The 21910-nt window shown below is 32.7% G+C and overlaps 2 protein-coding genes across 5 annotated transcripts in view; one reads left to right on the forward strand and one right to left on the reverse strand.

The window, feature by feature from the left end:
* The first annotated feature begins 159 nt into the window (after window positions 1–159).
* On the forward strand, window positions 160–17385 carry LOC128188793 (phosphatidylinositol 4,5-bisphosphate 3-kinase catalytic subunit alpha isoform-like). Of its 4 annotated transcripts, none has more exons than XM_052860060.1 (22): window positions 160–254; window positions 7321–7417; window positions 7839–8091; window positions 8373–8585; window positions 8971–9221; window positions 9503–9620; window positions 9912–10030; window positions 10174–10359; window positions 10588–10723; window positions 11428–11570; window positions 11691–11800; window positions 11918–11999; window positions 12395–12559; window positions 12779–12882; window positions 13062–13221; window positions 13578–13693; window positions 13791–13912; window positions 14131–14209; window positions 14473–14637; window positions 14764–14881; window positions 15131–15282; window positions 15566–17385. In XM_052860060.1, exons 2-22 carry the CDS (start codon window positions 7325–7327, stop codon window positions 15831–15833), a joined length of 3153 nt encoding a protein of 1050 aa, XP_052716020.1. In that variant the 5' UTR covers window positions 160–254; window positions 7321–7324; the 3' UTR covers window positions 15834–17385. The 4 variants fall into 4 exon arrangements, with proteins under 4 accessions (XP_052716020.1, XP_052716022.1, XP_052716021.1 ...); XM_052860062.1 differs by lacking the exon at window positions 160–254 and adding an exon at window positions 5041–5645; XM_052860061.1 differs by lacking the exon at window positions 160–254 and adding an exon at window positions 5908–6522.
* A 2477-nt stretch (window positions 17386–19862) lies between these two features.
* Window positions 19863–21910, reverse strand: part of LOC128190121 (45 kDa calcium-binding protein-like) — an 8184-nt gene continuing 6136 nt past the window's right edge. The window contains exons 4-6 of the mRNA XM_052862032.1: window positions 21855–21910; window positions 21414–21586; window positions 19863–21064 (exon numbers count right to left, since the gene is read on the reverse strand). The exon at window positions 21855–21910 is cut by the window's right edge and continues 103 nt beyond it. Of these exons, the coding sequence (XP_052717992.1) occupies window positions 20888–21064; window positions 21414–21586; window positions 21855–21910 (406 nt within the window). The 3' untranslated portion in view covers window positions 19863–20887. The remainder of the gene's footprint in view (window positions 21065–21413; window positions 21587–21854) is intronic.

Here is a 21910-nt window from a genome sequence, read left to right on the forward strand (position 1 = left end):
TTAAATTTTTTTGATGGATACTTTTCAATAATGAAGTGATATTATTTATTTTACAACAGATGATTTGTATTTGGAAAAAATATTTAAAAGAATGTATTTATTTCTTTTAACAGAAGAAGTACGGGAAAAATTGATCTCCTTTGAGGACTTTAGTATTATAGCACTTCCGGTGGGATGAACAAATTAAGAAAATTAACATCATACACATTTTGCTCTATATCTCAATGAATTTGTTGAGAAACGCTTGATCACAGGTAGGTTCTTGTTTTTTTTTATACATGTTTAAGTATGGATTAAGGAAATCTCAATGGAAAAGCTGTTTGTGGCTTTTGTTCTCGGTTGTTGCATTGTTGACACATCAGTTTTTATAGAAATTACATGGACAGTACATGTACAATGTAATGTGACCAGACTACATGGTATACAGATAAAACTTGTTCTTTGATAGGTATATCAATTAAGTTCAGTTTAGCTGAAAATTTTTGTAATTTTGTAACTTTTGTACATTTTGTAATGTTTACTAATGCCTCTTTATAAGCTAATCATATACATGTATACATGTGATAAGTCAAAGACCACAAAGCTGTACAAGAGACAAAAAACTGGACTTTGGGTGAAAAACTGTACACTGCCCATCAAAAAACAGTACAAAAAAAACGTACATATTATTGCTTAATTTCTTCTGATAAAGCACCTTATTTCTTAACCAACAAATGCATATTGTCGCAAATGTCTTATTTTGAATGTTGTGATAAAGTTGTCTAAGCTTTAAAATTTCATATTGTGTTTTGTAATCACAATTTTCTCAAGAATCATATGAATTGAGCAAGTTTAGATGATAGTTTGTATACCAACTTTATATAGTAAAACTTGAGAGTTGATGTCTCCAATTAACATCTTGTTCTCATATATTACTGATATATATATATATATATATATATACACAGCAATGTTAAAATACAACAGCAAATGCAACTTTACATAAATTTTTGAACATAAAAACTCACAACCATATCATTTAATTCAGCATAATTTATGGGTAAAATGTTAAATCATCGTATATATAACGCACGTAGAGCTGGGGCAGATTCATGCATTTTTCTTAAGTTGGATAAATTTTTTTCGATCAAAACACGAAACATATTAGTACCCCTTTAAAAACAAAGCTACCCAAAGGGGTATCTTAATATGAATTTATGGCAAGATAATTATCCCAATTGGTAGTTCACACCTTCACACTCGACAGTTTGTGTCCACTACACAAGTATCGATTAGTCTTGTGTCAAACACGGGTGATGTTTTCCAGTGTCTTACCAGCGAGAATGAGAGAAAAATGGCAGCATTTAGCGAGAAATTCAAAATACTATACAAATTTTGATATTTCCTGAATTTTGGTATCCCGCCAGTACATAGTGAATGGGGTTGAAAAAACGGTATATTTTGTGTATACCGCCGGTACTTATCACATGTATGTAATCTATATGACTAAATACGAACCTCTGAGTGAATTTTTTTTGAAGATTTTAGGGTATCAACTATCAAATCAATGTGTACATACCAAACTCCTGCTCAAGTCATTACTTGTTCACACCAGAAACATTGAAGTAAAATTTTCATACATGTAATAATTGTTAAGCTGTCTCGGGTCAGGTTGTACCCTATAAATTTCATATCTATTTTTTAAATGTTGAAATTTATTAGCACTGTCACTAAATAGAAACAGTTAACACATATGATTAAGCAGTATGGCATGGGAAACGTAAAACAAAAATATAAAGGAAGAAATAACATACAAGCAGTAACAGTATACAGACCCCAAACAAAAAGACTGATATACATCTGTACTATATGTCTTGACTCTTGTATTTCTATTTCCCTCACTTTTTGTTGATACATACACATACCTACCAGAAAAGAACAATTAAAATTGGTATAAGGATAAAAAGTTCAAGATTTTCTGAAAATGAAATGTGCCCCCACTTCTCACCCTCAAGAATTTTTTTTAGTAACCATTTTAGCTAGTTTTTTCATTAAATCAATAAAAGCATAATGTAAAACATTGTACTGTATAAAATCTCCTTTCCAGCCCTCTCTTGTAAATAAGGTTGATTAGGACAAAAATATTTGGGTTTTGAAGTTGACAAATGAGAACAGAAGCATGCTCTCATTGATGTTTTCCATAAAACTTTTAGCACAGCTGAAACATTTGAAATGAAACCTTATGAACATACAGTGTAGATATTACAGATATATGATTAACTATACCGGTAGCAGTATTTGTACATATAATGTGTGGCCTTGTATAAAAGTAAGTCAACATCTGTCATATGTTATCAATGTTCTTGTAGTAATGTAAACAACCATGTTATAAGTTATTTTCTGCAAGATTTGGTAAGAATTTGATACAGTATGAAATATTAGATACAACATATATGCGAATATGAACAGATTATACGTTTACTATAAAGTCAGTAAATATGGGATAGGTTGATTTGGCCAACAGCTGTTGTTGATCATATATGTCAATAACATTTTCTACTTGATAAACAAAATTGACTCCTTATTTGAAAATGACTGCTAGTATGTTTTTTTATGTTACAAATTTTAAGAGTGGATCAGGATTAATGTTTAAAATTTTTCAGTGTATTCATACAGAAAAACATAAAAACGCACTTATATTTTTATAAGGTAGCTCTTAATAGCATGATTAAAAATAACTGTATTAAATATTTCATATGAATATTATTACCAGATAATACAATCATGTATGTGTGTTGACTGTTGAGTGTTTTATTATTGATAAAGTGTAATATTTGCAAAAATTCCAAAGCTATACTCAGATTTTTCTGTGGGTGTACATATTTTTTTCTCAATAAAACAGTATGTTTGAACTTATACAGAATGAATGATTTAAATATGGCACAAATATTAATTCAAAAAATTGAATTTTATTCATTATGCAGTGGATTGTTTCAACCAGAAATATTCTTCCTTGAAGCAATGTTTATATTGATCAGACTCGATCAAGTTAGGAGTTCAATATTTTTCTTAAGGTAATTTGAAACTAGAAATATCTTCATTATGCTTGACAGTTTCCTTTTACTGCTGACAAGCTATTAGTATCAATAAATCGTAAGTTTAATGTATTTTTTTAAAACTTTGCTGCAGTACCAACTACTATCGGTAATTGATTTTTGCAGAAAAAAACAAGATTCAAAGTGCAGAGTCATTTAATCTTTTTTCCTTAGAAATATGCAAATTTTTTTTCCATAATAAATGACGGATGTTTACGCATCAATTTTTCTATTTTAGAATTTTTACTCATTTGATCAACTTAATTAAGATGTACTTGTTGTTGTTGCGTCTGAAATGAAATGGTGTTTTTTAAAATTATGTTTTTAAACTTGACATGCATTATGCAAATTCTTTTGTGCCCTGTTGAGAGATGATTGATAGCTAACTAGATCACAGGTGGTGTTTTTACATTAGATAACCTTTAGAAATACTAGGGGGGGGGGGGGGGGGGGGAGAGGGAGAGAGAGAGAAAGAGAGAGAGGTAAAGATAGAGAGGGATAGAGAGAGGATTTATTTCTTTAAAGAATAAGTATTATATATATATATATATATATATATATATATATATATATATATATATATATATATATATATATATATATATATATATATATATACTTATATATATATATATATATATATATATATATATATATATATATATATATATATATATATATACATATACATATATATATATATATATATATATATATATATATATATATATATATATATATGTGGATGTAAGAAGTATAGAAATGAAATTTATTTTCAAAAAAATGGATTTAATGTTTCTTAGGAAGACTTCATATGCAAATTTGTTACAGTGTTTTATAAACAGGCATATATTCTGAAAAATTGTCCATTTTCTGTAGCAGGAAACTGTAATTAAAACCTGATGTATGATAGATTGTTTACTCGTTGAAATTGTAATTGTGGTTATTTGATACATAAGGAAAAAAGTACCGTACTGAATATGACGCTTAATACCATAAAATGTACAGGTAAGGATGGGCTTCAATGCATAGACATTTTTGAAATTTGCAGTTACAGTGTTTTCATAATTTTTATAGAGTAATTTTAAATGGCAGATTGATAAGAATGGCAAAATCAATAATTGTGAAAGTTATGTAAACTTTGATTTTTAAAAATTTACCCCTTAAAATAGCCAATATGTACTCTCACCAAAGTAACCCATCATGGTGGTATATCAACGGTAGATTCCTAATTAATGAGAGGAATTAACATCCACGTAAAATCATGAAAAGAACATTTCTTGGATTTTAAAATCACCCTTTTATTTTTCAGACAGATGTAAACTAAATGAAACTATAATTAAGATTTTGGTTTTTCTTAATTTCATATTCTTGCAAAATGACGCATATACGGTTGAACCATAGAATTAAGTACAGGTACATCGTACTCACGGAAAATCAGGAATCTACAGTATATAAAGTTAAAGAAAGGATAAAATAAACCCAGGCTCAAAGTCCTTTTTTATATTATTTTAGGTTTGCTGAAATTTGAGGTTTATTTTGTCAGTTGCAATGTGCATTTTAACTGCCGGATGAGCCAACATTAACTGCTGCAAAACGGTTCAGGGACAGTCTCTTCAGTATTATTTTTTTCTTTTTGCGTTGTTGATTCTTAATCTGATGCGGTTTAGGGGAAAAACAAAAAGCCAGATTTACATACCGTGACAACTGGAATATTGATGTTGTGCTGTGCAGTGCCACATCAGTTTAATTGATTCACAGTTTGACAGCTCTAATGAATTGATTGCCAGTGCAAAAAAAAAATATTCCCCAAACATGTTTTGTTATCACAGAGGCAGCACGGAGTCAAGATTGTGTGAATGCAATTTACATGATAATCAATTTTTCATGGATACCTGCAATAACACATTAAATTCATGATTTGTTTTTCTGGAGATTTTTTTTTCTTTTTAAAAAAAGTCCTAAGTCATTGTTGACATTAATAAAAAGTACACCCTCTGCAGACCCCAGCACTCTCAAGATAACAGAAATAAGGCAATGAAATTTTGGGAGGAGAATTAAGTTATCGCAACAAAGATTACATGGTAAAAATAAGCTGTTTTTAATGTATTTTTTAGCAGAGAATACCAGTATTTGTGACTGGATTAAAATTGATTGATTATCGACTTGGAAAACTAAGGCATCTAATACTTGTTTGTCAAGCAATTAAAAAAAAAGTTTTGATGGAATAAGGATGTTTTCCATCAAGAAATTGGGAGAAATTGGGTCTCTATACTCCAGCTATTGTGAACGGGTAGTTAAACACGTTTCTGACCAAACACATTTTTCATCGAATCAGTGATGCAATTTTCAGAAACCACAGGGGGGCTAAGGCCCAGTCAAGGGATGGTCGATTTCAATGGAGAGCAAAACAATGTTGTTTACAAACTACGTTTTCCACAAATACGTTAGAGACAGCATGTCTGAATTTGTAAACAAGACGTGAAGTAGTAAAGTGAGAGGCAACAATAGATGATATCAGATCTTCGTTAGCCAAGGCAACCATCAAGTCTTTGTTGTAACCTTTAAGAAGTAAGTCTTGTCTATTTCTATTTAGATATACCTGATGTTAACAATGCATGTTGTTTACCTTCCTTACCTATATTTAAATCGAGAATTTGAAATGGATTTTCTTTTGGCTTCAACATTTCCTCGAATTATTTTAAAAAATAATTATAATTTAATTTCATTGTTTATTATTAATGATTTTCCTTAAAAAAAAATATCTAGATGGTCGTTGTTGTTACTATTCTTTTTTAAATATTGTTAAGTAACAAGAGAGCCAATATCAAAGGATAAAAAAAAGTTTTAATTTTCAAAGATAGCGATTTTGTCAATGAACAAATACCTATCAGATTAACATCCAAAGATCAATGCTTGAACATGTTTGTGTGAAATTTCACTTCCTGATGTGTGTTTTGATTGACGTGTTTGTTTTTGTCGTCGTTGAAAATGACTCTCTCCATATGTCATCTGTACAAATTACCGCTGCCTCGTAAGATTCAAATCAATTAGTATGCACAACAATCTGGTGAAAATACTGAATGAACCCAGCTAGAGACAAACCCGCAAAGCGGCTCGAAGTCATGATACATAATGTATGCATCGGTTATTTTTGTTTGTTTGGTGTATATATATTTTTTTTCTTACTACCGGTACTTTAAATCCTCACACCTACTGGGTCTGCATACACACGGACAGTTTGTGTTTCAGGACATTTAATGTTAATACTGAGCTGCCCAGATTCTCATTGTATTTTGTGAATTGCAGATCTATCAAAACAATAGGTTTATTATTATTTTTTCCCGTGATTGTTATTTAATTTGGCCATTTCTGTGGAGAAACTGATATAAACTAGGTGTGTAAAAGTCACACAGTACTAACTTTTGGGATTAGTGGTCAACTCTAGGTATGTATTTTAAATTGGAATTGTTTGTATTTTTTAAGCCGCAATAAAAATGTGGTACGCGTTAATCTTTTACTACCCGGCACATTTTATATACTTGGCTATAAAAAATCTTTTGAAAAGATTAAGATGACTTTATTGTTCAAAAGATCAAGGTGTGCTGGGTTAAAAAAAACTGAAATATATCCAATCCAATTTCTCATTTGAATCGGATGATATTTAAACTGAGTCAGGATGTTTTTAAACATAGTAATGAAATACTCCTAAGTTTGGTCTATGGGGAAATGGAAATGTACACATACCTGAGTACATCATGCATGACACAATATGCAATTAAATTCACAAAGGTAAGGGACATGATTTTAAGGGTATATGCATTTGGTAAAAGGATACAGCTGAAATTGTTTTTTAGAGGTCGGCAGAAGAAAAAGATATATCTCTGAGCTTTTATTACAAAATACATTTACCAATTTAGTATTCATTGTATTACAATTTGATTTATTTTAGTAATCCTTTCTTTGTTCTGTTTTCTGTTCTTTGTTCTTTGTTTTCAAAAAAAAATTTATTTTCTTAATTTTCTTGCTACTTTCATTTTGATGGATCATTAAGGAGGTAAAAATAAGTTTCATGTTCATTCACTTTCTTCTCTTGATGTGCTGTTTATTTGTATAAGAGCTTTGAGATTTTTCAAATACATAGTCTTCGGGTAACCAGAGGGGGGGATATTACATTATTTAAGAGTTTATGTCACTGGCAACACATGCATGTGATATCTTAATAACATTATTTTTTCCTCCTCAGAATAATGCCACCAAGTTCAGGGGAGCTATGGGGCCACCACCTAATGCCCTCCCAGGTGATGGTGGACTGTCTCATGCCCAACGGTGTATTAATACAGGTAGATTCATCTCTTATATTCTCTGTCCATCAGATATAGAAATCTCTTATTTCCTAATTATGTGTAGGACCTACACCGTTATTTTTTCTACAAGAATTTTGTTTGCTCTTTTGGCATCATTTTTATGCCTGTTAGTATATATTGAGGTTTAATGTTTAAGTTTTTGAACTTGGAAAATTGCTGATACTTCTTGTAAAATATGGAGTGTTAACTTAATGATAAATTTACCGGTAATACCTTATTTAGAAATCTAAATTTAGAGCAAAACATTTCAAAACTAATTTATTTTTACAACTTATCCAAACACATAAATACCAAACATATACAATAGGTGCCAATGTAGTAAAAATTTCATGCAAAACTTTGTACATAAAAAATGGATGTTGTCAATGTAGTAACAAATAAAAAAAAATCTTTTAAGTTAATGGTGAATCGAGATGAGACTCTGGAGCGGATTAAAGCCCAGCTATGGGCCGAGGCCAGAAATTACCCTCTGTGTCATAAGCTCGGGGATCAGGGGTCCTACATCTTTGTGAGTATCACTCAGGACGCCGAGAGTGAGGAGTTCTATGACGAGACAAGAAGGCTGTGTGATCTCAGACTATTCATGCCCGTGCTCAAAGTGGTTGAACCCATCGGGAACAGAGAAGAAAAAATCATTAACTATGAAATAGGTACTTCATTTGTTCTTTGGATGTTTATTGTATTTTCTTGAATTGGCTGTGTTGCGTGAATTTATTTCAGTATATTCTTTATGGGTGTGAATTTGCATCAGTTTTTTAGGATTAAATTATTTTCCATGATCTCTGCTCTTTGGTTATCTCTCTCTCAGTGTATAAAATGTCTGATGTTGGATTTTTTGCCAAGATGATTCTTTGGAATTTGTATGCGAATATTCTTGGATCCTAATCCTTTGTAAATGAAGAGAATATTAATTGATTTTGACAATTTGCAGGTATGACTATTGGAATTCCGACCAGTGATTTTGATGATATGAAGGATTTGGAGGTGATGACATTTCGGAGGACAGCACTTGACATGTGTCGCGACGCCCTAGAACAGCGGCAGATAACCAGTAAACAGAGCGCCGCGCTGTATGCCTATCCTCCTGACCTCGAATCCCATGTAGACCTACCTCCCCATTTGAAGAAAAAGCTAGAAAAAAATGGTTCGTGTCTTAGAACTTGTAATTTGTAAACATGCATGGTTGTCCAATTGTCATCATATTTTTAATCACACCTAGATATGACAGGAAATTGCTAATAGGTAATATATTTCTTATTTTCTGAACTGAAATGAAGATACCTGCAGGGAAAAATATGTTGTCCTTATTTTTCTCCCCAGTTATTAATACAAATATTTCTTCATTATAAGTTTGATGAAAGAAAAAAAAAAATTATACACCTGTATTATTTTTTCTGTGGAATACCATAGCATACAAAAGAGTGAGACAGTTTGTTAGATAAGTTAAACATTGCAATACTACGTATTAGAGAAACAATGAATTTGTCAGTGGTAATGTAGTAAACAAGTTCTGTATTTGACATTTCCAGAGGGAAACGTGGTATGTTGTGTATGGATTGTCTCCGACGACGGAAACAGGAACAAATTCAGCGTCAGAGTGGAACACATGGCCCGGCCCATCGACGTCATATCGGAGGTCATCAGACGCAGGGGTCGTCTGATGGACATCACAAAACAGCAGGTGGAAGGCCTGATAGAAAGCTACCGAAGCACCTACGCTCTCAAAGTGTGTGGCTGTGATGAATTTCTGCTGGCAGAGAAACCAATTAGTCAGTATAGGGTGGGTAATAGAATAGATGGAGTTTTCTGAAATATCAAAATAGGGATTTATGAATACAACATCAATTAACAAGAGTCATCAAAATATGTTTACGTAGAGTATTAATTCTTAATCTGTTTAGTACACTGAAGACTTAGTATTTATTATGATTGTTGGCAATTATCAACTCCCTTCTTAGCACACCATACTTAACTGATGTTTTGTTCATGTTTCTTGATTTGAACTATTTACCAAAAGTCTTCTTTTGCTCTTTGAACATGTTCTTTTGTCTCTGTTTTCAGTATGTCAGGGATTGTATAGCCTTAGAGAAAATCCCACAATTCATGCTTCTGACCAAAGAAAGTATTTATGCAACGCTCCCAGAGTGTTACTTCCAAATGCCATCATATTCACAAAGAGGTAACCAACCACCAAGTTCTAGTCTTCGATATACATTTACTTACCCCAACTACAGGAGATTATAGTTTTGGTCTGGTTTTTTTTTCTAATTTGACCTATGAGCTAAGGGTCTAAGAGAGGCTATTCTTAAAAACAAAAAAGCAAACCCACCCACCCCTAGATCTATGTAAGAAAATATAGGAGTTCAAAATAAAAGTAACAATGGAATTGTCACTCAGATGAGCTAAGTGTAAGATTGAGTTCTTATTTTCATAGATTAATTAGATTGATAACTTCTTGTCTGATTTGTAGGGCACCAGTTATTGCTGGACATCAACAACCAGCCAACCATCTCTCTCTGGGAAATTAACGCTGCCATCAGGATCAAAATAAACTGTGCAACATACGTCAACGTCAAAGAGGCAGGAAAGGTAGGGTTATGTTAGTTTCTTTATAAATGCAGATGAAAAATATGTTGCTGAAAGGGATGGATTGAGACAAGGCCAATTAAACTGTTATACATGTACATGTGTATGATATTAGTAGACTTACTAAGAAATGATCTCCTTTGCAGATTTATGTGAAAGCTGGTATCTATCACGGAACGGAAGCTCTGTGTGAGGCGCAGGTCACCAAGGAAGTGGAGTCCAACAATCCGCGATGGAACGAGTGGCTGGAGTTCCTCAACATGATGGACATCCCACGCAGCGCCAGGCTCTGTCTGTCCATCTGCTCCGTCAACCGCAGGCGCAACAGGAAGGTCAGAGTTCTCTCCCTTATCACAATGAACAGTCAAGTGTTTTGTAATCTGTTAAGCAACTATGAATGGCAAAGAAAATGTGTTTTCTTTAAGACATACAAAGTATTTAATATACTTTTGTGTATACTACTGTAGAGGTTTCAATTAGTACATGTTTGATTGAATTATTTTTGAGTGTCTTTATTAAACTTTTTGTGCATGTAAAGTAACATGTTATTTTTGTTATAGGTGACCTTTGCCCTAGCCTGGGGAAATCTACAGCTGTTTGATTTCAACGATAGACTTCTAAATGAAAAAGTCAGCTTGAATCTTTGGCCCATGCCTCAGGGAATGGATGAACTTCTAAATCCAATTGGAATTCCAGGTAAGTGTGAGAATTTTAGGAGAAAGAAAGAGTAGAGAGACGGAATAGGGAAAAAAGAGAGAAAAAAATTATCAATCCACATGACTGGTATTTTAGAATGAGAATAAAATACAGTAAAACTTGTTCAGTACAAACATAGATATAGAGAAGTTTTGTGGAGTCTCTGGCAAATCTCTCAACAAATCCTTGCAAAATTTAACAGATATAACAAATAATGATATAGGGAATTTACAGATATAGCGAATTGATTTTGAGTTTCGTAGAGGTGATAAATAATGAAATTTTAATCCTTAATAATAAATTTTTTATAGTTTCAACCAATAAACATCGTAGTTCGAATTAATTTATTTCCACATACACCCCTCAATTTACAATCCAATTATTTTAGGTTTCACAAGAATGCATTTTAACTTTTGTTTCAATGAACGTAAATTGTAGTTTTATGGAAGAAAACATAAGTAAAACAAATTTACAAACTGATAATTACGTTATATGGAAATAACGAGTTACAGATATAGCAAAGAAAATCTACTGGTCCCTAGGACTTTGCCATAACTGTGTTTTACTGTACATCAGGATTGCCATTGTTTCTTGTATAAAAAGCCATAATAAAGTAACATGCATCTTCAGGTTGCTATGTAACTTGAACAAGAATAGGTTCATATACATATGTAGATGTTTCCAAACAAGACTGTTTGTTTCAGGATCTAACCCAGATGAAAAGGAGACTGCCTGCCTGGAGATAGAATTCGACAGGTTTGCTTTCCCAGTGGTGCACCCTCAAGAATACGAGTACGAAGAGCTGGCCCATTTTCTGACAACTAAAGAAAGAAGATCACATCTACTGGTAAGCTTTTTATTCTCAGGAAACAAGTAAGCAAAGATTATTTTAAAGAGGGTTCATAGTCTGTTTTGAACATGTGACTAAGGAAGATTGACAAGTGACTCGTGTTGTTATTCTTAATAGGAGACACCAACCATGCGACAGAAGGATGAGGAGACTATAAGGGAAGTGGTACAGAGAGATCCATTGGCCGAAATCTCATATCAGGAAAAAGAAACATTGTGGAAACAAAGGTAGGTAACTCGTTGCAGACTAATTCAAAATTAAAAATATTTTTCATTTTTGACTTTATTGCATTTCAGGTGTTTGCTGTTTTAGTGCCTTATCATTATTGTTACTTTCCCTTTCAGGGAGTTCTGTATGTCTCTTCCACAATCTTTGCCAAAACTTCTACAAGCCATGAGATGGAATGACAGAGAAAATGTTGCTCAAGTAAGTGCCTTTTTCAACAGAATACATACACTGGGGTATTTTATACGACTTGCTTACTCCAGTGGTTATCAAATGCTAGAGTGCCTGTGTGTGCTTTCAGTAAACAGGCAGATAGAAAACTAGGTAGTTATGACAAGAAGGATGCGATGGGGGAACTGAATTTTTTGTGGAGTGTCAGTCTTCACAATATTAGATGTACAAGTGCATGTTGGATTTCCTTTTGTTATAAAGAAATATTTATGTACCGGTACCATACATGGGAGAAATATTTTAAAATACAATGTGTAATTGATATCCTATTTTAGGGTTCTAGTGCCAGAAACAAAGAACTACTGCTTAACATAAAAAAACACAGTACACTGAACTTTTAATGTAAATACTAAATGTGATTGTAGATGTACATGTTACTAAAGAAATGGCCGATTTTGGAGCCAGAGGTAGTCCTAGAGCTACTGGATTGTTCATTTCCTGACCCTCATGTTCGGAGCTTTGCTGTTCGATGTCTGGAGCAAAAATTGACTGACGAAAAACTACAACGATATCTACTACAGCTTGTTCAGGTTTGTCTCTCACCCCCCAAAAATGACAAAAATTTTCACGGAAACTTTTTGATAAATACCTTAATGGAATATGATAGATATCATCTATGTAGTTTTTAATAGGAGGTGAATATTAACATTGTACAATATTTTTTCTGCAGTTTACCAGTAAATATTTACATATATTTTACACAGAGAATCAAAATAGTTGGAGTTCTTTATTTATGACTTCTTTTTCAGGCATTAAAATTTGAGCCCTATTTAGACAATACAATAACCAGATTTTTGCTGAAGAAAGCACTTATGAATCAGAAAATTGGACAGTCCTTCTTCTGGCATCTCAAGTGAGTATCATGCACAGTACCTCTCATATAAATCATAATGATGTTCTAAAATGTCAGATTTAATTTTGAAAACAAATCTATTCACAAAATTATGCCCCTTCAAATCTGAAAAATTTGACCTGTTGGCTCCAGCAAGTTTCAATATAAACACCACTGTATCTTCCTTTCACTTCTGTTAGATCTGAAATGCATCAGCCTGCTATAAGGACACGGTTTGGGCTGGTGTTGGAGGCTTTCTGTAGAGGACTAGGGCCTTACCTCAAAGTCTTGACCAGGCAGGTGGAAGCTCTGGATAAACTTACCAAATTAACAGATGCTCTGAAAATGGATGTCAGAAATGTAAGGAATGGAGCCTGCATTTCTTAGAAACATAATGATATGGCTTAAATGATATACCAGTACTGTGGTTTCATTAATATTCAAGCTAGGGTATCAATTTTCGTGGATGAGGTGAAAATCACAGTTTCAAGGATACGTAAATTTGTGGCCAATGACCCTGTCAATACAAATAGTAATTGCACTTCAATGAACATTTAATTTCTTGGATCAACTTAACAATGAAATCCATGAAAATCGGTATTCAACGAATATTGATGAAACTACAGAATCATAGAATTGGGTATTTCAAAATCATGCAGTAATATCAATGTTTATTGAATTTTATATGTAATTATGTGATTCATTTGTTCACACAGGATCACATAGAACAAATGAAGCACCTGCATCTACAGCTACAGCAGCCAGACTACCACGAGGCGCTCCGCAACTTCCTGTCCCCCCTCAACAATAGCAACAGACTCGGAGACTTGAGGTGAGAGGCACCTCAGATATCTGTGCATGTGTATTTGAGATCAGGATTTGCACAATTAATAGTGTAGTGGTAAATGATCTTTGTTTATTATAAACAGTGCTGCTGATTGCAAGGTGATGAAGTCAGCTAAGCGACCCTTGAAGCTGGTGTGGCAGAACGCTGATCCAATGGCAGATATCTACTTCCTGTCTTTCAAATTCTTTTTCAAAAATGGAGATGGTAAGATTTTGTATTTCATGGACATAAACAACAAGTGTGCATGTGTATACAATGTTTTAGACCTTTCTACATTCATAAAGTCTTTCAGTCTTCTTCTTTTGTACATCGTAGATTAGTTTAAGAATTATATATAGGTTTTTTTTTTTCAAAAAACATGATACAATGTATGGAAAACATAACGTCAGTGGAGAAAATTTGATGTACTGTCTGTCTTGTAGATCTGAGGCAAGATATGCTGACACTGCAACTTTTGAGGGTCATGGACTCCCTCTGGAAGGAGGAAGGGCTGGATTTAAGGTACTCTGACAGACTGCAAGATATTTGATGGCTGTTCAAAAATGGACAGAAAAATTGCTCCCCCCCCCAAAAAAAAACAACATTTCTTCCACTATCAAAGTTGTAATATCCCATGTGCTTGATATTTAGTTTTACAATAACTGTCATGTACCGGTATATGGAATGTTTCGGTAAAATTGTTTATATTATGGAAATGTGGGCATATTAATTTACTTAAGGTACTTGTATTTTAATTTAAATCTCGATGTTTTTAATCATTACAGGTTGATTCCATATGGATGTTTATCGACAGGAAAAGAGTTAGGACTTATAGAATGTGTACGTGATGCTCTTACTATTATGGACATTCAGAGCAAAACTATATCAGGTGCTATTCAGATTAATTCTAGTAATCTTCATCGATGGATCAAGGACAACAATAAAGAAAAGTAAGACACAAAGGATTCACTGTTAAAGTCTTTACAAAAGTCAATTTCTCAGAATGAAAGTACTGGTACGTGAACATGTGGTACATAGCTGGCTTTATGTAAATAAAAAAGTCCTTTTGTTTGCAGGTATGAGCAAGCCATTGAAACATTCACCCGGTCCTGTGCTGGCTACTGTGTAGCCACATTTATCCTAGGTATAGGAGACAGACATTCAGAGAATATCATGTGCACAAGGGATGGCCAGGTATAACACTTTTAAATTACTGTATTTCAACATTCACATGTACATTTTAAAGAAGTATTTGATATCTGCACTAATTCTTTCAGTCAGTGCTCAAAGATTCAAACACATTTGTAACCACCTGTTTAACATATACATATATCAAATTGAGATTTGTAGCAAACTATTTTCCTTTACGTACTATGAAATTGTACTTAATTCCTTGTAAACCACTACAAATAGTCATTAATTGTAATAAATGTGTTTCTTCAGGTATTTCATATAGACTTTGGTCATTTTCTGAACCACAAGAAGAAGAAGTTTGGTATCAACAGAGAGAGGGTCCCTTTCGTTCTGACGGAGGACTTTGTGCGGGTCATCGTCCGAGGATCAGACAAAACGTCTAAACATGAACTCTTCCGAGAGTGAGTCTCTCCTATTTCATTTAACCCTCATTTCTTCTAGCATATTTGATCATGACTTATTAAAGCATACTTCATATCTTTTCAACAGTTTAGTTTGGAATGTAGATTTGTTAAATTTTTCATATTCAAAGTTATTATCACACGTTACTTTATAATGATTTACATTTTGAATGTGGATTTCATTATCCTCCGTACCTTAAGTTGAAAGAGAATGAAAACAGATCAGTGAATTGTTTTCAAAATTTCAAATAAATAACATCCATTTTTTTCCTAATCTTTCAAGGTTCAACAGACTGTGTTTAGAGGCTTATCTAGTTCTTCGCAAACACGCTCACTTGCTCATAAACTTATTAACCATGATGCTGTCATGTGGAATCCCAGAGTTACAGTCCCTGGACGACATCAGTTACGTGCGGAAGACGCTAGCGGTGGAGGAGACGGAGGAAGAGGCCGCCAAATATTTCAATTCCCAATTACAATCCGCCCATGACGGTCAGTGGTCCACAAAGGTGGACTGGGTGTTCCACTTTGTGAAGAATCTCAGCAAATAGGATGGGGAGTGAGAAAGGACACTTGTGGCATATATAAGTACGGATAACTGTTATAAAGATATAGCGAATGTTAAAAAGACACTTGTGTGGCATATACAGGGCAGTGCCATGAGGACAGTGGGGAGGTGACATAAGTGATACCTACTCTCCATTGGTGATAATTTGTGTTCAATTCATTTCTAAAACATTTTGCTCTTGGAGTGATGGATCAGCCAGCAAAGAAGGAGGAGGTTCCTAGTAATTACTTGTCTTTCATATCACTGGTATAGTCATTGTAATGCAACATTTGCAGGGAAATGCTACCCATAGTGATTATTTATGAAGAATTTTTTTATTCTTAGTAGCAGTTAATGAGAATTTAATGCATAATGGAAGCATTTTAACCCCATCACCGCCTATAGTACGTACATGTTTCATACAGTAAGTTGCATCATTTGAAATATGAGATTCAACACACTTCTACAAATTTGTGACAAATTTTATAATGGTGCCGTATTAGAATCAGTAGAAATACCCCACATGCCGGTATTTACATTCTGTCCCTAATAATTGAAGTATTTTAAAGGTCAAGGTTATATACCTTAACACCAAGGTCAGAGGTCATACTACTGATACAACAAGAGAGCTTGATCAATGTGGGGACTGCAGTGTCCTGACACAATTGTTTTGAAATTTAATTTTTTAGTTTACATACATATTATGAAAAAAATCATGATTTTAATGTACTGGGTACATGTATGATTAAAAAGTAAGCAGATATAATAATGTGTAATTATAAGGTAACTGGTTTACATTTCCATGTGTTTAATGTCTATAGGATCAAGTCCCAAGGTTGTTTTATTTTGTGATATTTTACATACAAGTTGTTATAAAGCATTAGAATTTTATTCCATGGAAAGAAAGCATTGTATTTGGCATTCAATATCATACATGTAAACTAGTAATTTTTATCGGTCTGAATGATGTTTGCTCAGAGAGTGACATTATGTAGAATTCATGAATAGCTCTGACTTCATCCACTGGTATCTTAATTCAACCTGGATCATAAGAGAGTTATTAGTCAATCTTTTTCAAAAAACTTTCAACAGGTACATGTACTAGTGCTTGAACAGTTATTGTATACATGTACCGGTATTAGAAAGTTGAGTGTGTGTAATGGTAAGGTTGTAGTGTTAACAGTTGTTTGACTTGCACGATATTGTTACATGTATTAGTATTGTATTGAAGTCTATAGTGCTACAGAAATTTCCATGTGTTAATGTATATTTGAAGTTTGTTACATGTATGAGTAAGTCAACATTATCTTTTCTCAAGGGAGTGCAATCAATATTATACTTTAGTGTGAAAGAAAATCATGGTCAACTTGTTTGAAATCGATCAGTGTAAAAGCATTTTTGGAGCAAAAGACTACCTATTTATATTGTGTGTACGTGTGTAAGGGTAATATATAGACCTTCAGTGTTTTATAGAAGGATATAAAATACAATTGATTTAGCAGAAATATTATTTTGCATATTTTGTATTAAATAAACGTTTTATAATTACAGTAAAATATGCGTTTGTTATTAATTGTGATATATATATGTGTACTACCAAGAATGAAATGAAAACGGAATGGATGACGGTTCCTACACTTTCCCCAGAATTCGGAAACTGATTTTAGGGACCAAGTGCTTTGCGTGGTACAATTAATTATACAAGATATACTTCATTTTAAAAGTGAAAGGCCAAGGTCACAGGCCATTAATGGGGGGGGGGGGGTGTTTGTTGAAACTTTAGTACATTCAAGTTGCCTTTTATTGTAAAATAAGCTGTTACACATCAGTTTACCTTGTTATTTCTCTCTGGTTTGACCAAAATATTCATACTTTATGAAATATCACATATGATCAACTCCATTTAAAAATGTTCTGATTTAGAAAATTATTGAAAAATTACTGCAAATGACTCTATGGTAGCATGGACCAGTACCAATACTGGTACATGCACTTATGTTTACAATCCTAAATGAATAATAAAGTAAGAGGAATGGATGTAACATAAGGGAATACTAGTATATTTTCAATATTTATTTATTGAATTTTCCTTCATGTTTCAAGCATAGCGTTAAATAAAAAAGAAAAGTCGTATAATTCTCCTATATAACAGTTAACAAATATAAAAGAAACAATTTTGGATTTCTGCATCTTAAGAAAAAAGTGATAGTCAAATAATTGCAAATATGTGCTTTTACATATTACTAATACAGCAATATAAAATTAATGGACAGAACACTATATACAAATGTATATTAAAATATGTGTAGAGTATTACTCAATATAATATTTTTCATTCACTATTAAATATTTATAATTTTACTTGAACATGATCAAAACACCTCAGTAAAATAGCAATGGAATGTGCAAGTATCCAAGATAAATACCGTAATAATTTTATCTTAAAAAGCTATACTAACTTGGTACAGTTATATTGCACACAAGTATTTTCCATGTTCATACAAAGATTGAATTTTGTGCTCTAGCTATGAATATAAAGCTTTAAAAGAAATTTATTTTCCATTCTTACCAAATATTAATTAAAGGCCCCAAATGCATTGTATACATTGTATGAAATAATATGAAAGATATCTCTGTCCTGTATGATAATTGACGAACTATACTGCTAAGTGCTAACAACAGGGATATTCTTAAAATGTTGTCTGACAGTGCAATCTGTTCCTAAATAAGACTTGTTGGTCAGCTCCTTTAAGAAATTTGTTCACTATTTTTTTATTGAAAGAAAGAAAAGAGAATTTTTTTTTAAATGACAGAATGGATCTCAGAGATGTAACCTTACAGTGCAATTGTTTTGGAGGCAAACTAGGTTACACACTAAATTTCATAGGTGAATAAAGATCATAATGTCACATGGAACCTCTCTCTGTTTTTAAAAAAGCATCCTGTGATTGATGCACCTTGAGTCAATAACAGTTAACAAGAAATAACAGTGAATGGGGTGGTAAGAGACATTAGTCTCTACACATTGAGAGTGAGGGCATAACAAATCACTCCATTACAAGGAAAAAGTGGAGTCCAAATCAACAAGAAAGGAAACTCACACTGTTCATCACAGAAAAACTGTCACATCATCAAATAAAGATACTGGTTTATAACCACAAACTAATATCAAAAGATCTTCTATATATTTCCATGATCATGAAAGACATCTAACAATTCTATGGTATCAACAATCTACATGTGCTGTACGTACTACCGGTAATTAACAATTCTAAAGATGATCCTTACATTGCAGTGACATCAATAAATAATAAAATAATATCTTAATATGATATGTCATAATGCAACATGACCCAAAAATAAGATACAAACAAACAAACAAACAAACAGAAATGTCATTACAGAACACAATGGATGACATCATATGCTCCCAACTGGTACATATATACATGTATCAAAAGAACCAGATGTACATATACATACCATATACACATGTAAATGCATTAATACAAATATCAAACACTTTAAAGGTACAATACCGATAAGTCATTCAGTTGTACATAAGTGGCTAGGGCTCTAGGATCAAGTGACTGCAGGGTTGAAAGGCGTCTAGATCTCTTTATTTTACACATTTAAACCAAATTTGTTGCAGAACTGTAGCTCCATGGGAAATTCAGGTTGATGGACCGTTAAACCATCCGTCAACCTGATCGAATTTCCCATGAAGCAACTGTTCTGCAGCTAAAACCAAATAATTAGTAAGCATACACTGCAAGACAATAATCTATTGATTGTGCGTACTAAAGGGTAGTTGTTTTCGGATAAAATTGACTCTAGGGTTTACTGAGTAAACAATAAACAAAGATACATGGAAGTTTTGTACCAGGTACAGGAATTTTAGGTCTACATCTATTGATTGTATCCTTTCATACAATTCTTTTTTGATATTGTAGTAAATGTTCACTAAGAATCATTTATAGGCTGTTCTCCAAAATGCAATAGGTATTGTAGCGGCATATATGCTGCTTCCTAAAAAAACGCTCAACACAGCATATATAAAAATATATATACGCTCTACATGTGGTACAAAATTAAAGAAAAACAATTGTTCATGAATATTCTGTGCGAGCATGTACGAGCGTCAGATCTTTTACCGGGTTATTGAATTTCTATTTTCTAGTCACAAAAGACATTCATTTCTAAAATTTCATTCCACACATGAAAAAAATTATGCATGCAATAAAAAAGTTTTGAGTCAATTCTTTGCATAAAAGAACAAATTTCTAACCTCGCTCCACTGGGATATTGAAAAGTCATATGTTAATATGCATTTTCTCTGGACATTATTGTAGAGAATTTCAAATTCTTACAAAATCTCTTTCAGAATAAACAATGGCATATCTTTGATTGAGTAAAATTTCATCAATCTTTATCATCATACTGTATGGTGGGTAATTTTCGTCCAGTGTTATTTTTCGCTCTTTTTCACTTGCAAATGGTTTCAGCCATCTTTAAGTTGCCAAGACAAGGATGTGTTTAAAGAAAGACAATCTGAGACATTGGAATTCACCCAGTCTTAAATTCATCCACTGATAATGAGGGCAACAGGAGCGAAAATAAAAAGGGGGCAAATATTTCCCTGTATACAGTACTTAATTCTTACACAAGAATTTTGGGTATTCAAAGGGGTCCAAATAATTTAGATATTATTTCTTAATTTTTAACATATATAATATATATATTGTCACTAATATTGATAAAAAATCTTTACTATAATAATGAATTTTGGGGAGTTTTATTGAATGAGTTTAAATAAAATCTACCCCCTGAATTAGTTTACATCACAGACAAGCTTAAATTTGAAAAAAAAAAAAAGAGACTAATTATAAATATCATCTACATCACAAAAAAGTTCGTTCTCGAGAAAAGTGGAAAAATGGATCAAACTTACAAGTATTAACTGGTGTTCAAAATGTACATGTACATGTCTATCTATATAATGAAAAAATTATTGCAATTATGAACAAAAATGTCTGTCGATATGTATCATTCTTTGTTCTAAAACTCATCATGTAGCACCTTCTTGACATTTACAATTTTACTGCTGATAAAAACGTCTTTGTGTTTTTTTATTTCATCTACAGAGAGTTTCCCATCCTTGTTGTCATCCATTAGAGACATCAGGTTTTTGGCCTCCTGCAAGGACTGCTGTGGATTTCGAGGATTCATGTACTCCTACAAACAAATCCATGAATAAGTATAACAGATTGCATTACAGCTCAATGATCTTTTGAATTCATCCAGTTGTTACATGTATTTACCTGTACATCATAACACATAATATTAATTTTAAATTACATTTAGATTACCTTTTCCAATGAACAACAATCAATGATCATAAAATTTTACATGTTAACTTCTAAAAGAAATAGTCAAGGTACAATTTACCATATACCAGTACATCAAGAGTAAGACTCCAAACTTATTTCGACAATTTAGTTGGGAATGATATACTTTGTTGATTGATTGAGGAATCAAAGTATACAGTACATTTAAATAAATTCCAACAGGGAGTGAGACCCACCATCATTTCCTCCTTTGTGGCCACCCCGTCTTTGTTTTTATCAATGGCCGACACAAACTCCTTCTCTCTGACCTTATACTCCTCCTCTCTCTCCTTTTCTGTCGTTGGATCCTCCTCCACGATGTCTGGTTTAGAAAATTCTTTCAAAGTCAGCTTCCCATCTTTGTCAACATCTGTTTAAAAAAATCAAATAAAATCACTGATAACAGTTTACGGAATTTTATTACACAATGAAATGCAAAATATCTGCCTCATGAGAAACTACCGTAATACATATACATTCACTAAAAACATTTGTCAAGGGTCAGAAAATTGATTAAAAGTTATATTATTTTAATACTATGTGCATTTGTATTCTGTAGTTCCTTTTACAGTTCAGAGTTGTGCCTTAATGATCATTTAATAAATATCTCCCATTTTATCATTTTCCAGAAATCTTACCTAAAGAATTGATTATGGAAAGAACCATATTTTCTATCAGCTGAACACTATGTTCT

Source organism: Crassostrea angulata, chromosome 6, assembly GCF_025612915.1.
Source record: "Crassostrea angulata isolate pt1a10 chromosome 6, ASM2561291v2, whole genome shotgun sequence".
NCBI classification, from domain to species: Eukaryota; Metazoa; Mollusca; class Bivalvia; order Ostreida; family Ostreidae; genus Magallana; species Magallana angulata.

Bases quoted from the DNA above. Each gene is read 5' to 3' on its own strand.
- LOC128188793 (XM_052860059.1), top strand. From the start codon at position 6,847: ATGCAATTAAATTCACAAAG. The intron at 7,418-7,838 runs GTAGATTCATCT...AAATCTTTTAAG, and splicing joins CCAACGGTGTATTAATACAG to TTAATGGTGAATCGAGATGA. The intron at 12,883-13,061 runs GTGAGTATCATG...CACTTCTGTTAG, and splicing joins TCCTTCTTCTGGCATCTCAA to ATCTGAAATGCATCAGCCTG.